The 12,133-nt window shown below is 57.2% G+C and overlaps 1 protein-coding gene across 5 annotated transcripts in view; it reads right to left on the reverse strand.

The window, feature by feature from the left end:
* Nucleotides 1-12,133, reverse strand: part of CADM3 (cell adhesion molecule 3) — a 146,466-nt gene that overhangs the window by 35,090 nt on the left and 99,243 nt on the right. For all 5 annotated transcript variants that reach the window (XM_084613750.1, XM_084613751.1, XM_084613752.1 and 2 more), the window contains 4 exons: nucleotides 9,047-9,187; nucleotides 8,298-8,450; nucleotides 4,217-4,354; nucleotides 2,881-3,051 (listed from right to left, as the gene is read on the reverse strand). In XM_084613750.1, the coding sequence (XP_084469876.1) occupies nucleotides 2,881-3,051; nucleotides 4,217-4,354; nucleotides 8,298-8,450; nucleotides 9,047-9,187 (603 nt within the window). The remainder of the gene's footprint in view (nucleotides 1-2,880; nucleotides 3,052-4,216; nucleotides 4,355-8,297; nucleotides 8,451-9,046; nucleotides 9,188-12,133) is intronic.

A 12,133-nucleotide genomic window follows, 5' to 3' on the forward strand; every position in this document is an offset into this window, starting at 1 on the left:
TCTGTGTGTGCATCGCGGTTGGTAGTGGTGTGCTGTGTGTGCATCAGGGTGGTTAGCAGTGGGCTGTGTGTGTCGGGGGAGTGGTTAGCGGTGAGCTCTGTGTGTGTACGGGGGGTGAAGCTCTGGGCTGTGTGTGCACAAAAAATGGTTAGTGGTGGCCTGTGTGTGTGTGAGGGTGGCTAGCAGTGATCTGTGTGTGCGTCGGGGCAGCAGCACAGGAATGTGTGCACGTAGGGGTGGTTAGCGGTGGGCTGTGTGTGCATGGGGTGGTTAACGGTGAGATGTGTGTGTATTGGGTTTGTTAACAGTGGGATATGTGAGTCAGGTTGGTTATCAGTGGGCTGTGTGTGTATGGGGTGGTTAGTAGCGGGCTCTGCGTTTGTCAGGGTGGTTAGCAGTGGACTGTGTGCGCATCGCGGTCAGTAGTGATTGGCGGTGTGTGCGTCAGGGTGGTTAGCAGTGGACTGTGTGTGCAATGCAGTTGGTAATGGTGGGCTGCGTGTACATGGCGGTGGTTAGCAGTGGGCTGTGTGTGCAATGCAGTTGGTAATGGTGGGCTGCGTGTACATGGCGGTGGTTAGCAGTGGGCTGTGTGTGCAATGCAGTTGGTAATGGTGGGCTGCGTGTACATGGCGGTGGTTAGCAGTGGACTGTGTGTGCAATGCAGTTGGTAATGGTGGGCTGTGTGTACATGGCGGTGGTTAGCAGTGGACTGTGTGTGCAATGCAGTTGGTAATGGTGGGCTGCGTGTACATGGCGGTGGTTAGCAGTGGACTGTGTGTGCAATGCAGTTGGTAATGGTGGGCTGTGTGTACATGGCGGTGGTTAGCAGTGGACTGTGTGTGCAATGCAGTTGGTAATGGTGGGCTGCGTGTACATGGCGGTGGTTAGCAGTGGACTGTGTGTGCAATGCAGTTGGTAATGGTGGGCTGTGTGTACATGGCGGTGGTTAGCAGTGGGCTGTGTGTGCAATGCAGTTGGTAATGGTGGGCTGTGTGTACATGGCGGTGGTTAGCAGTGGACTGTGTGCGCATCGCGGTCGGTAGTGATTGGCGGTGTGTGCGTCAGGGTGGTTAGCAGTGGGCTGTGTGTGCAATGCAGTTGGTAATGGTGGGCTGTGTGTACATGGCGGTGGTTAGCAGTGGGCTGTGTGTGCAATGCAGTTGGTAATGGTGGGCTGCGTGTACATGGCGGTGGTTAGCAGTGGACTGTGTGTGCAATGCAGTTGGTAATGGTGGGCTGTGTGTACATGGCGGTGGTTAGCAGTGGGCTGTGTGTGCAATGCAGTTGGTAATGGTGGGCTGTGTGTACATGGCGGTGGTTAGCAGTGGGCTGTGTGTGCAATGCAGTTGGTAATGGTGGGCTGTGTGTACATGGCGGTGGTTAGCAGTGGGCTGTGTGCGCATCGCGGTCGGTAGTGATTGGCGGTGTGTGCGTCAGGGTGGTTAGCAGTGGGCTGTGTGTGCAATGCAGTTGGTAATGGTGGGCTGTGTGTACATGGCGGTGGTTAGCAGTGGGCTGTGTGTGCAATGCAGTTGGTAATGGTGGGCTGTGTGTACATGGCGGTGGTTAGCAGTGGACTGTGTGTGCAATGCAGTTGGTAATGGTGGGCTGTGTGTACATGGCGGTGGTTAGCAGTGGGCTGTGTGTGCAATGCAGTTGGTAATGGTGGGCTGTGTGTACATGGCGGTGGTTAGCAGTGGGCTGTGTGTGCAATGCAGTTGGTAATGGTGGGCTGTGTGTACATGGCGGTGGTTAGCAGTGGACTGTGTGTGCAATGCAGTTGGTAATGGTGGGCTGTGTGTACATGGCGGTGGTTAGCAGTGGGCTGTGTGTGCAATGCAGTTGGTAATGGTGGGCTGTGTGTACATGGCGGTGGTTAGCAGTGGGCTGTGTGTGCAATGCAGTTGGTAATGGTGGGCTGTGTGTACATGGCGGTGGTTAGCAGTGGGCTGTGTGTGCAATGCAGTTGGTAATGGTGGGCTGTGTGTACATGGCGGTGGTTAGCAGTGGGCTGTGTGTGCAATGCAGTTGGTAATGGTGGGCTGTGTGTACATGGCGGTGGTTAGCAGTGGGCTGTGTATGTGTCAGGGTCGGTAACGGTGGGATATCTTTGCACATAGGATAAGGGCATCAGAATCATTGTAGAAGTGGGGGGACCACCACTGCCAGACCTGGCCTCCCCACTTTTTAACATGGGTGTTGTTCGGTGGTGAGGGGGCGGCATTGCCCCCCAAACTGCAAGCCTCGGGCAGGTGTGGAGTGGCACGAGTAAAGGCTGTAGTTTGAGACAGGGGAACTGATAACGGTGATCATCTCCCTTGCTGCGAAGTACAGCACCTGTGCAAGTCTTGCATTTGGGGGAGGTAACACTTCTCCCTGCCTGGCCAAACTACACCCATGGGGAGGCCATGGTGGGGGGGCCATGCCCCACTCACCCCTGGTTCTGGCGCTGTTGACGTAGCGGTGATTAGTGGTGGGCTGTGTATGGAGGGTGGTAGGCCATGGGCTGTGTGTGTGGGGAGGTAGTAGGCAGAGGGCTGTGTTGGAGGTGGTAAGCCGTAGGCCGTGTGCCAGGGGTGTCAGGCTGTGTTTGAGGTGGTAAGCAGTGGGCTATGCGGGGTGTAGAAGGCCGTGGGCTGTGTGTCTGTTGTGTGTGGGGTTTGTGGGCTGTGGGGGGTTGGGGTGGGCTGTGAGCGGGTGCGGATGACATGTAGCTATAGGCGGGGTGTTCGTGTGAGGCACGGGGTGCCTGTGGAGGGCTGGTCACCGGCTCATGCCTCCTTTCAGTCTCATCTGCTCCTCGTCATGCTCCCACGACACTCCAAGCACAGTCCCCGGATGCCTCCCCCTCCCCCGCCGTGGCTGTCCTGTACGTACAGTAGACCTGCAGTTTTTGGCTTGCGGATCTCTCCGAGTTCTGCAGGGACTCATGATCCACTGTGCAGGTCACATCCACGTCGTTGTCTTCTTTGGTGACGGTGAACTCAACGCGGCTGGTGACAGTGAAGGTTTTCCCGTTGGAATCTTCCATCACCTCGAGGGCCCCGCCTTTGGGGGCAAAGGAACAGGTGCTATCAGCGTGGGGCCTGCACAGGGCATGGGAGTGACTCCATCTTACTCACGGGGCCTATCTGCACCTCTCCCACCTGCCATGCTAGCCAGCACCCGTTGCTTCAGAGCAAGGGACAGGAGCTGCTAGTGATGGGAGAACCCGGCTCCCAGCTCCCCTCGGCTAGTGGTCGGCTGGTGCCCTGCAGGAGGGTGCACAGCCCTTCCACCAGGTATCCTGGCCTGTCTGCCTGGTCCGGAATCCTGGCTCTGGGCCCCCGGGGCCTCTTTGGGGCAGAGAGTGCCACAGGCAAAGTGTGCTGGGCACAGCGCTTACCAGTATTCCTTTGCAGTGCCACTGAGCATCCCCTTGGTCATGGTATGAGAAGGCATGTCTGGAGCCTGACCTGGCGTCTCAGAGCAGCTCGTTGTGTTGCCTCCCACCCTTGTGTCCTCAGATTCAAACAGCCCCACTGTACCGGCCCTGCTCTTCCTGGAGGGCCCCAATAGTCCCCCCATGTGGGGTCTGAGCAACGGCCAGGGCACCAGAGAGCTGCTCCCACATCTCCAATGTACTGAGTGCTGTCCCCTGGCTTAGGGCCCAGGTCAGGTCATTCCCCCCAGGGCACAACACATTGCCTTGGGCAACGAGTCCTCGCTGGCTCATGGGGGCAGGTCCCTCTAGGGTTCCTCACTCTTCCCCAGCCCTCATTATTACCTAACTAGGCTCTGTGCCACCTTCCTGCTCCCCCTTCTTAGCAGACTCACGATGCATCCTAGTGCTGCAGGACACTCTGCCGCCCGCTGCTGCCCGTGGCCATGCTGCAAAGGGACTGTGAATTTTACTTTGTTTTCTGTCTGTCTCAGAGCTGGGTGGTGCTTTACCCCTTTGCCCACCCCAGGCCCTTGGGGCCAGCTCCCTCTCTGCAGGCTCAGCACCAGGGAAAGATCTTCACTAAGGTGCCATCCGCCTGCAGTGGCCGATTAGGCCCCAGGGACAGCAGTGCCCAGCCTGAGGCCCTGGGCTAGGGCAGCCTCAGATTTTTACTGAGCAAGGGCAGGTTCTCCCCTTCTGTTGCGGGCCAAGCTGCAAGGTTCAGACCTTACGCTGCTTCACCAGAGCTGGGCTCCCAATATGCCCTGGTGCCCTGCAGCCAGCACCTACCTTGCAGCTCCTTGTTGCCTTTCTTCCAGTGGAGCTGGGCAGCTGGCTTGCTGCCAGAGGATCGGCACGTCAGCTGGGCCATCTCCATCTCTCGGATGGGCAGCTCATAGCCAAAGATTTGAGGGTTCTGGGGGATTCCTGGGGGAGAGGGCAAGGAACAGAGAACGTCTTGTCCCTCCGCACCCCTGAACTCCCCTCCTGATTCCTCCCGAGCACGGGCAGGACAAGGGCGGGCGCAGAGAACAGGGCAGGCGCAAACAGACAGGAAGACACACAGATACAGAGACACGTGCACACACAGACACTGGGGCACACACAGACACACGTACAACCCCTTCCTGCTTCTCCACGTGGGCACCAATGATACTGCCAAGAATGACCTTGAGCGGATCACTGCGGACTATGTGGCTCTAGGAAGAAGAATAAAGGAGTTGGAGGCGCAAGTGGTGTTCTCGTCCATCCTCCCCGTGGAAGGAAAAGGCCTAGGTAGGGAGCGTCGAATCGTGGAAGTCAACGAATGGCTACGCAGATGGTGTCGGAGAGAAGGCTTTGGTTTCTTTGACCATGGGATGGTGTTCCATGAAGGAGGAGTGCTGGGTAGAGACGGGCTCCATCTTACGAAGAGAGGGAAGAGCATCTTTGCCAGCAGGCTGGCTAACCTAGTGAGGAGGGCTTTAAACTAGGTTCACCGGGGGAAGGAGACCAAAGCCCTGAGGTAAGTGGGAAAGCGGGATACCGGGAGGAAGCACAGGCAGGAATGTCTGTGAGGGGAGGGCTCCTGCCTCATACTGGCAATGAGGGCCGATCAACAGGTTATCTCAAGTGCTTATATACAAATGCACAAAGCCTTGGAAACAAGCAGGGAGAACTGGAGGTCCTGGTGATGTCAAGGAACTATGACGTGATCGGAATAACAGAGACTTGGTGGGATAACTCATATGACTGGAGTACTGTCATGGATGGTTATAAACTGTTCAGGAAGGACAGGCAGGGCAGAAAAGGTGGGGGAGTAGCACTGTATGTAAGGGAGCAGTATGACTGCTCAGAGCTCCGGTACGAAACTGCAGAAAAACCTGAGTGTCTCTGGATTAAGTTTAGAAGCGTGTGCAACAAGAGTGTTGTAGTGGTGGGAGTCTGCTATAGACCACCGGACCAGGGGGATGAGGTGGATGAGGCTTTCTTCCGGCAGCTCACGGAAGCTACTAGATCGCATGCCCTGATTCTCATGGGTGACTTTAATTTTCCTGATATCTGCTGGGAGAGCAATACAGCGGTGCATAGACAATCCAGGAAGTTTTTGGAAAGCGTAGGGGACAATTTCCTGGCGCAAGTGCTAGAGGAGCCAACTAGGGGGGGTGCTTTTCTTGACCTGCTGCTCACAAACCGGGTAGAATTAGTGGGGGAAGCAAAAGTGGATGGGAATCTGGGAGGCAGTGACCATGAGTTGGTTGAGTTCAGGATCCTGACGCAGGGAACAAAGGTAAGCAGCAGGATACGGACCCTGGACTTCAGGAAAGCAGACTTCGACTCCCTCAGGGAACGGATGGCCAGGATCCCCTGGGGGACTAACTTGAAGGGGAAAGGAGTCCAGGAGAGCTGGCTGTATTTCAAGGAATCCCTGTTGAGGTTACAGGGACAAACCATCCCGATGAGTCGAAAGAATAGTAAATATGGCAGGCGACCAACTTGGCTTAATGGTGAAATCCTAGCGGATCTTAAACATAAAAAAGAAGCTTACAAGAAGTGGAAGGTTGGACATATGACCAGGGAAGAGTATAAAAATATTGCTCGGGCATGTAGGAATGTTATCAGGAGGGCCAAATCGCACCTGGAGCTGCAGCTAGCCAGAGATGTCAAGAGTAACAAGAAGGGTTTCTTCAGGTATGTTGGCAACAAGAAGAAAGCCAAGGAATGTGTGGGCCCCTTACTGAATGAGGGAGGCAACCTAGTGACAGAGGATGTGGAAAAAGCTAATGTACTCAATGCTTTTTTTGCCTCTGTTTTCACTAACAAGGTCAGCTCCCAGACTGCTGCGCTGGGCATCACAAAATGCGGAAGAGATGGCCAGCCCTCTGTGGAGATAGAGGCGGTTAGGGACTATTTAGAAAAGCTGGACGTGCACAAGTCCATGGGGCCGGACGAGTTGCATCCGAGAGTGCTGAAGGAATTGGCGGCTGTGATTGCAGAGCCACTGGCCATTATCTTTGAAAACTCGTGGCGAACCGGGGAAGTCCCGGATGACTGGAAAAAGGCTAATGTAGTGCCAATCTTTAAAAAAGGGAAGAAGGAAGATCCTGGGAACTACAGGCCAGTCAGCCTCACCTCAGTCCCTGGAAAAATCATGGAGCAGGTCCTCAAAGAATCAATCCTGAAGCACTTGCATGAGAGGAAAGTGATCAGGAACAGCCAGCATGGATTCACCAAGGGAAGGTCATGCCTGACTAATCTAATCGCCTTTTATGATGAGATTACTGCTTCTGTGGATGAAGGGAAAGCAGTGGATGTATTGTTTCTTGACTTTAGCAAAGCTTTTGACACGGTCTCCCATAGTATTCTTGTCAGCAAGTTAAGGAAGTATGGGCTGGATGAATGCACTATAAGGTGGGTAGAAAGCTGGCTAAATTGTCGGGCTCAACGGGTAGTGATCAATGGCTCCATGTCTAGTTGGCAGCCGGTATCAAGTGGAGTGCCCCAGGGGTCGGTCCTGGGGCCGGTTTTATTCAATATCTTCATAAATGATCTGGAGGATGGTGTGGATTGCACTCTCAGCAAATTTGCGGATGATACTAAACTGGGAGGAGTGGTAGATACGCTGGAGGGGAGGGATAGGATACAGAAGGACCTAGACAAATTGGAGGATTGGGCCAAAAGGAATCTGATGAGGTTCAATAAGGATAAGTGCAGGGTCCTGCACTTAGGACGGAAGAACCCAATGCACAGCTACAGACTAGGGACCGAATGGCTAGGCAGCAGTTCTGCAGAAAAGGACCTAGGGGTGACAGTGGACGAGAAGCTGGATATGAGTCAGCAGTGTGCCCTTGTTGCCAAGAAGGCCAATGGCATTTTGGGATGTATAAGTAGGGGCATAGCGAGCAGATCGAGGGACGTGATCGTTCCCCTCTATTCGACATTGGTGAGGCCTCATCTGGAGTACTGTGTCCAGTTTTGGGCCCCACACTTCAAGAAGGATGTGGATAAATTGGAGAGGGTCCAGCGAAGGGCAACAAAAATGATTAGGGGACTGGAACACATGAGTTATGAGGAGAGGCTGAGGGAGCTGGGATTGTTTAGCCTGCAGAAGAGAAGAATGAGGGGGGATTTGATAGCTGCTTTCAACTACCTGAAAGGGGGTTCCAAAGAGGATGGCTCTAGACTGTTCTCAATGGTAGCAGATGACAGAACGAGGAGTAATGGTCTCAAGTTGCAGTGGGGGAGGTTTAGATTGGATATTAGGAAAAACTTTTTCACTAAGAGGGTGGTGAAACACAGGAATGCGTTACCTAGGGAGGTGGTAGAATCTCCTTCCTTAGAGGTTTTTAAGGTCAGGCTTGACAAAGCCCTGGCTGGGATGATTTAACTGGGAATTGGTCCTGCTTTGAGCAGGGGGTTGGACTAGATGACCTTCTGGGGTCCCTTCCAACCCTGATATTCTATGATTCTATGATTCTATGAAATGGGAAGGGGCAGACACACGGACACACTCAGACACACATTCACATGGGCACATGCAGACACAGGGATACGCCCAGACACGGAGCCCTGGCTGGAGGCTTTGCCACTGGCTGCAGAGTGGGAGTGGCTGGCTGCGCTCAGGTTGGGGCTGTGAGGAGAATCCAGGCCCTGCAGCTTGGAGGGGAACCCAGGAGAGTCCCCAGGGGCTGTGGCCAGGCCTCTGAGGGCTGGGGCACCCACCCCTCAGCAACAGCAGGGGCCCAGCACCAGGAGCTGGCAGGTTGGGGGAGGGGATCGTGCAGGCTGCTGCCAGGCCAGGGTCACACTCACTGGGCCCTGTGCACAAGCAGGCTCCATTGCCCAGGGTGCTGAGCGGGTTCCCCAGGGGAAGGGAGTCGCAAGCCCTCACCCAGCACGGTGACGAGGGCCTTGGCCGTCCGCACAGGCATGGTGAAGATGGAGCAGGTGTACTCGCCCTCATCCGCCAGCACCACGTTGCTGATGCTGATGGCCAGCTCGTTGGGTGTGGACTTCACCAGCTGGATCCTGTTATCCCGGAGCGCTGGGGCCAGAGCAAGAGGGATTAGCTATGCTGGCCAGGACCGGGAGCCAGCAGGAGCTGCCAGGTCACGCTTCAACCCAGCAGCACATCCTCCTGCACTGAGCACTGGTTCCCCTCCCTCCATGGTGCAGTGCTTCCCCTCTCCCCGTCCCCATGGGGCACTGCTTCCCTTCACCCCGTTCCCACAGGGCACTGCTTTCCCTCCCCCTGTGAGGCATTTCTTCCCCTTCGCCCTGTGGGGCATTGCTTCCACTCCCACTGTGGGGCACTGTTTCCCTTCATCCCATCCCCGTGGGGCACTGCTTCCCCTCATCCACGCAGGGTACTGCTGCACCTCCCCCCCTCCCCCCGCCAGGGTCACTGTTTCCCCTCTGCCCCTGTCCTGTTCCCTGGAGTACTGCTTCCCCTTTCCACTGCCCCGGGATGCTGCTCCCCAACTCCCTTGGGGCACCATTCCCTCTCATCCCACTACTCATGCAGGGGGAAAGGCTGAGGAGTGCTCTCTGGAGCCTGTTCCCCTCACAGCCAGTCTAACCTGAGGCCCAGGGAGAGGCGAGCAGGGCCCTTCCAGGCCCAGCTGGGGCTGCTGGCAATACCTCGTTTCTCCCCAAAGTAGAGCGTCTGCTGGGCTGGGTTGGACCACTGCAGTGAGGAGTCGTCGGGATCCTCCACCCTGCACTTCAGCACCACGGTGCCACCTGCCACCACCGTCTCATCAGATGTCGTGGGCTGGCTCTCTGGGGGCAAACAGGCAGATATCAGCTTGGGCTGACCCCTGTGCTCCTGGGCCCACCCTGTGCTGGGCACCATCCGTCTCCCAGCAGCCAAGGCTCCTCCCTGTGTGCACTGGGATGAAGGTGAAAGACCGTCTTTGGCCAGATGGGAGTGTAACCCCTGCCGCTGGCTGACCCCTGCTGCATGTCCGTGCCTGGGCCTTGAGAGGCACATTCCAGCCGCCCCACTCCCTGGGGTCATGGCCCCAAGTTCTCGTCCCGCCTCTGCTCCTTTGCCAGGCCAGAGCCGAAAGCCCCTGGCCAGTAGCCCCAGCACACAGCCCTGGCTGTAGGTGGCTCCACTCCCACTGGCTGTACAAAGAGGCCTTTTTCCTGTTGTGCCCAACTCACCCTCCCCATCCCTAGAGATAGCAGCTGCTGGGTGCTCTGCCAGGGCCCACGCCCACAGCAGGACAGCACACAGGCCATGTGGGCTGGGTGCAGAGTCAGCACTAGGCTGGTCATTCACCCTGGGCCTGAGGTCCCCTCCATCCTGGACTCTCTGGCATCACCCACATGGAGCAGATCCTGATTCCAGGCAGCACCTGGCACTGCCCTTTCCATAGGGACAGGTGTGGCCTTCTGCCTATGCTGCACCCTGACTATGGTCTGCGCCTGAGCCCCCTGCACCCACCATGTATGTGAGAATCGGCGAGGGCAGTTGGGACTGCAACCCACGAGCCCACCAGGGACAGCCTGGTGTAGTGTGAATCCCCTGTCCATCAGGGACAGCCTGGTGCAGTGAAAATACCTCGCCCATTGGGGACAGCCTTGTGCAGTGTGAATCCCCTGCCCACCGGAGACAGCCTGGAGCAGTGTGAATCCCCTGCTCACTGGGGACATGCTGGAGCAGTGCAAATCCCCCACGCACCAGGGACAGTCTGGTGCAATGGGAATCCCCCACCCATCAGGGACAGCCTGGCGCAGTGTGAATCCCCCGCGCATCAGGAACAGGCTGGTGCAGTGGGAATCCCTGCCCATCGGGCAGAGGCTGGACCAGCAGGACTTGTTCCCCACTCCAAGAGGGACAGGTGGATGCAATGAACAGAACAATGATAAATAATAATCAGTTTGAAAGGTGGACATGGCTCAGGGGGAAGAAGGGGAGGGGTGGCTCACAGAGTGGGGGAGGGCTGGCTCAGCCCATGAGGGTTGGGGAGGCTGAGTCCTTGGGGAGTTCTGGCTACGCTGGAGCATCAGGGTGGATGGCCCCTTCTGTGGGGTGAGGAAGGGCATATCAACCCAAAGCAAAGGGAGAGGAAGGGAATGCAGGATCCCAGAGGCTCCCCCTCCCATGTTCTCTCTCCCCTTCAGTCCCAGGTGGGAGGCATGACACAGGTGTTGGGCTGAATATCTAGGGAGGAATTTCCTGCTCCAGGCCTCTGGATCCCCTGCCCTCTCAGGGTCCCTGGGTCTCCTGGCTCCCCTGCCCGCCCTGGCCCAGAGCCCAGCTGGCTCCAGCATGCCCAGTGATTCTGGAGGCTGCTGCAGGGAGCGGAGCCAGCAGCCAGCTCAGCAACAGGCTGGGGCAGACTCCAGGCTAGCGATAGTGCTGACCGTGCAGTGGGTCCCCAAGCAGCACGTGCAGCAGGAGAGGCCGGACCAGTCCCTCAGATGTAATCCATGCTGGGCAGGGGGCCGGGCATGCCCCCTGCCACTGTCACAAAGTGCTCTGCTGCCCTGAGTGCGGGCTGCGAGACTCACAGGGAGTACTAGCTGTCCCCTCCTTTCACATGGGGCTGTTGGGGGAGGGGGGGGTCTATGTCAGGAGTAGGCAAACTTTTTGGTCTGAGGGCCACATCTGAGTATGGAAATTATATGGCGGGCCATGAATGCCCACATAATTGGGAGTTGGGATGCAGGAGGGACTCTGGCTGGATGTGCAGGCTCTGGGGTGGGGCCAGGGATGAGGGGTTTGGGATGCAGGAGGGCTTGGGGTTGAGCAGAGGGGTTCAGAGTATTGCAGGGGGCTCCAGGCTGAGGCAGGGGGTTGGGGTGTGGGAGGGGGTATGGGCTCTGGGCTGGGGGTGTGGGTTCCAGGGTGGGCCCAGAAACGAGGGGTTCAGGGTGTGAGAGAGGGATGCAGGCTGGGACAGGGGGTTGGGGTGCAGGGGGGTGAGTGCTCTGGCCAATGGGAGCTACAGAACTGGCACTTGGGGCAGGATCAGTGTGTACAGCCCCCTGGCTGCCTGTGGTGGGGCGGTGCCCCACCGCCAGGCCAGATTGGGCTACAGCAGACCAGAGCGGCTGCGCAGACAGTCAGCCAATCAGAGAGAGCCTGCGGGGAGCCAATCAGGGCTGAGCAAGAGGCAGCCAATCAGGGCCAGGCTAGGCCCTATATAAAGGCTGCCCAGGCAAGAAGCAGGTAGTTTCTCCTAGGCCTTCAGAGGGTGAAGGTCTGTATCCTGTGTGAGGAGACTAGCACCAGGGACAGTGCAGTACTGGGCAGGCCAGGGGAGCAGAAGGGAACTCCAGCCTGGTACCTGCCAGGCTGCAGGCCCTGAGGAAAGGGCCTAGCTGGTGCAAAGGGGCTGAAGGGGAAATGGCCGAGATGGAGGGCAGGCAGGAAGGCTGCCACCAAAGGGTCCCTGAGTTGGGACCCAGAGTAGAATGTGAGCCTGGGTCCACTCCTTGCCCTTACACCTGGCTGTTAGAAGTGGCCATAGCGGACTGCACCCGACCCCTGACAAAAGGGCTTAGAGTCTGGGGGTGTGGTTGGCCACTGTGGTTGGGGCAAAGCGGAAAGACTGCTGTTAACTGCCCCCTGGAAGGGGGTGAGCGTGGATGAGGGGGCACTGCTGGAGGGCAGTGTTCTGAAGAGGATGCTGCGAGAAGGGAGCAATGTGGGTCCAGATGCCAACAGAGGGCAAGAGATGGATGGGACACTACCAGCGGAGGGTGCTCCACATG

Source organism: Lepidochelys olivacea (assembly GCF_965140295.1).
Source record: "Lepidochelys olivacea isolate rLepOli2 genome assembly, chromosome: 24".
Taxonomy (NCBI): Eukaryota; Metazoa; Chordata; order Testudines; family Cheloniidae; genus Lepidochelys; species Lepidochelys olivacea.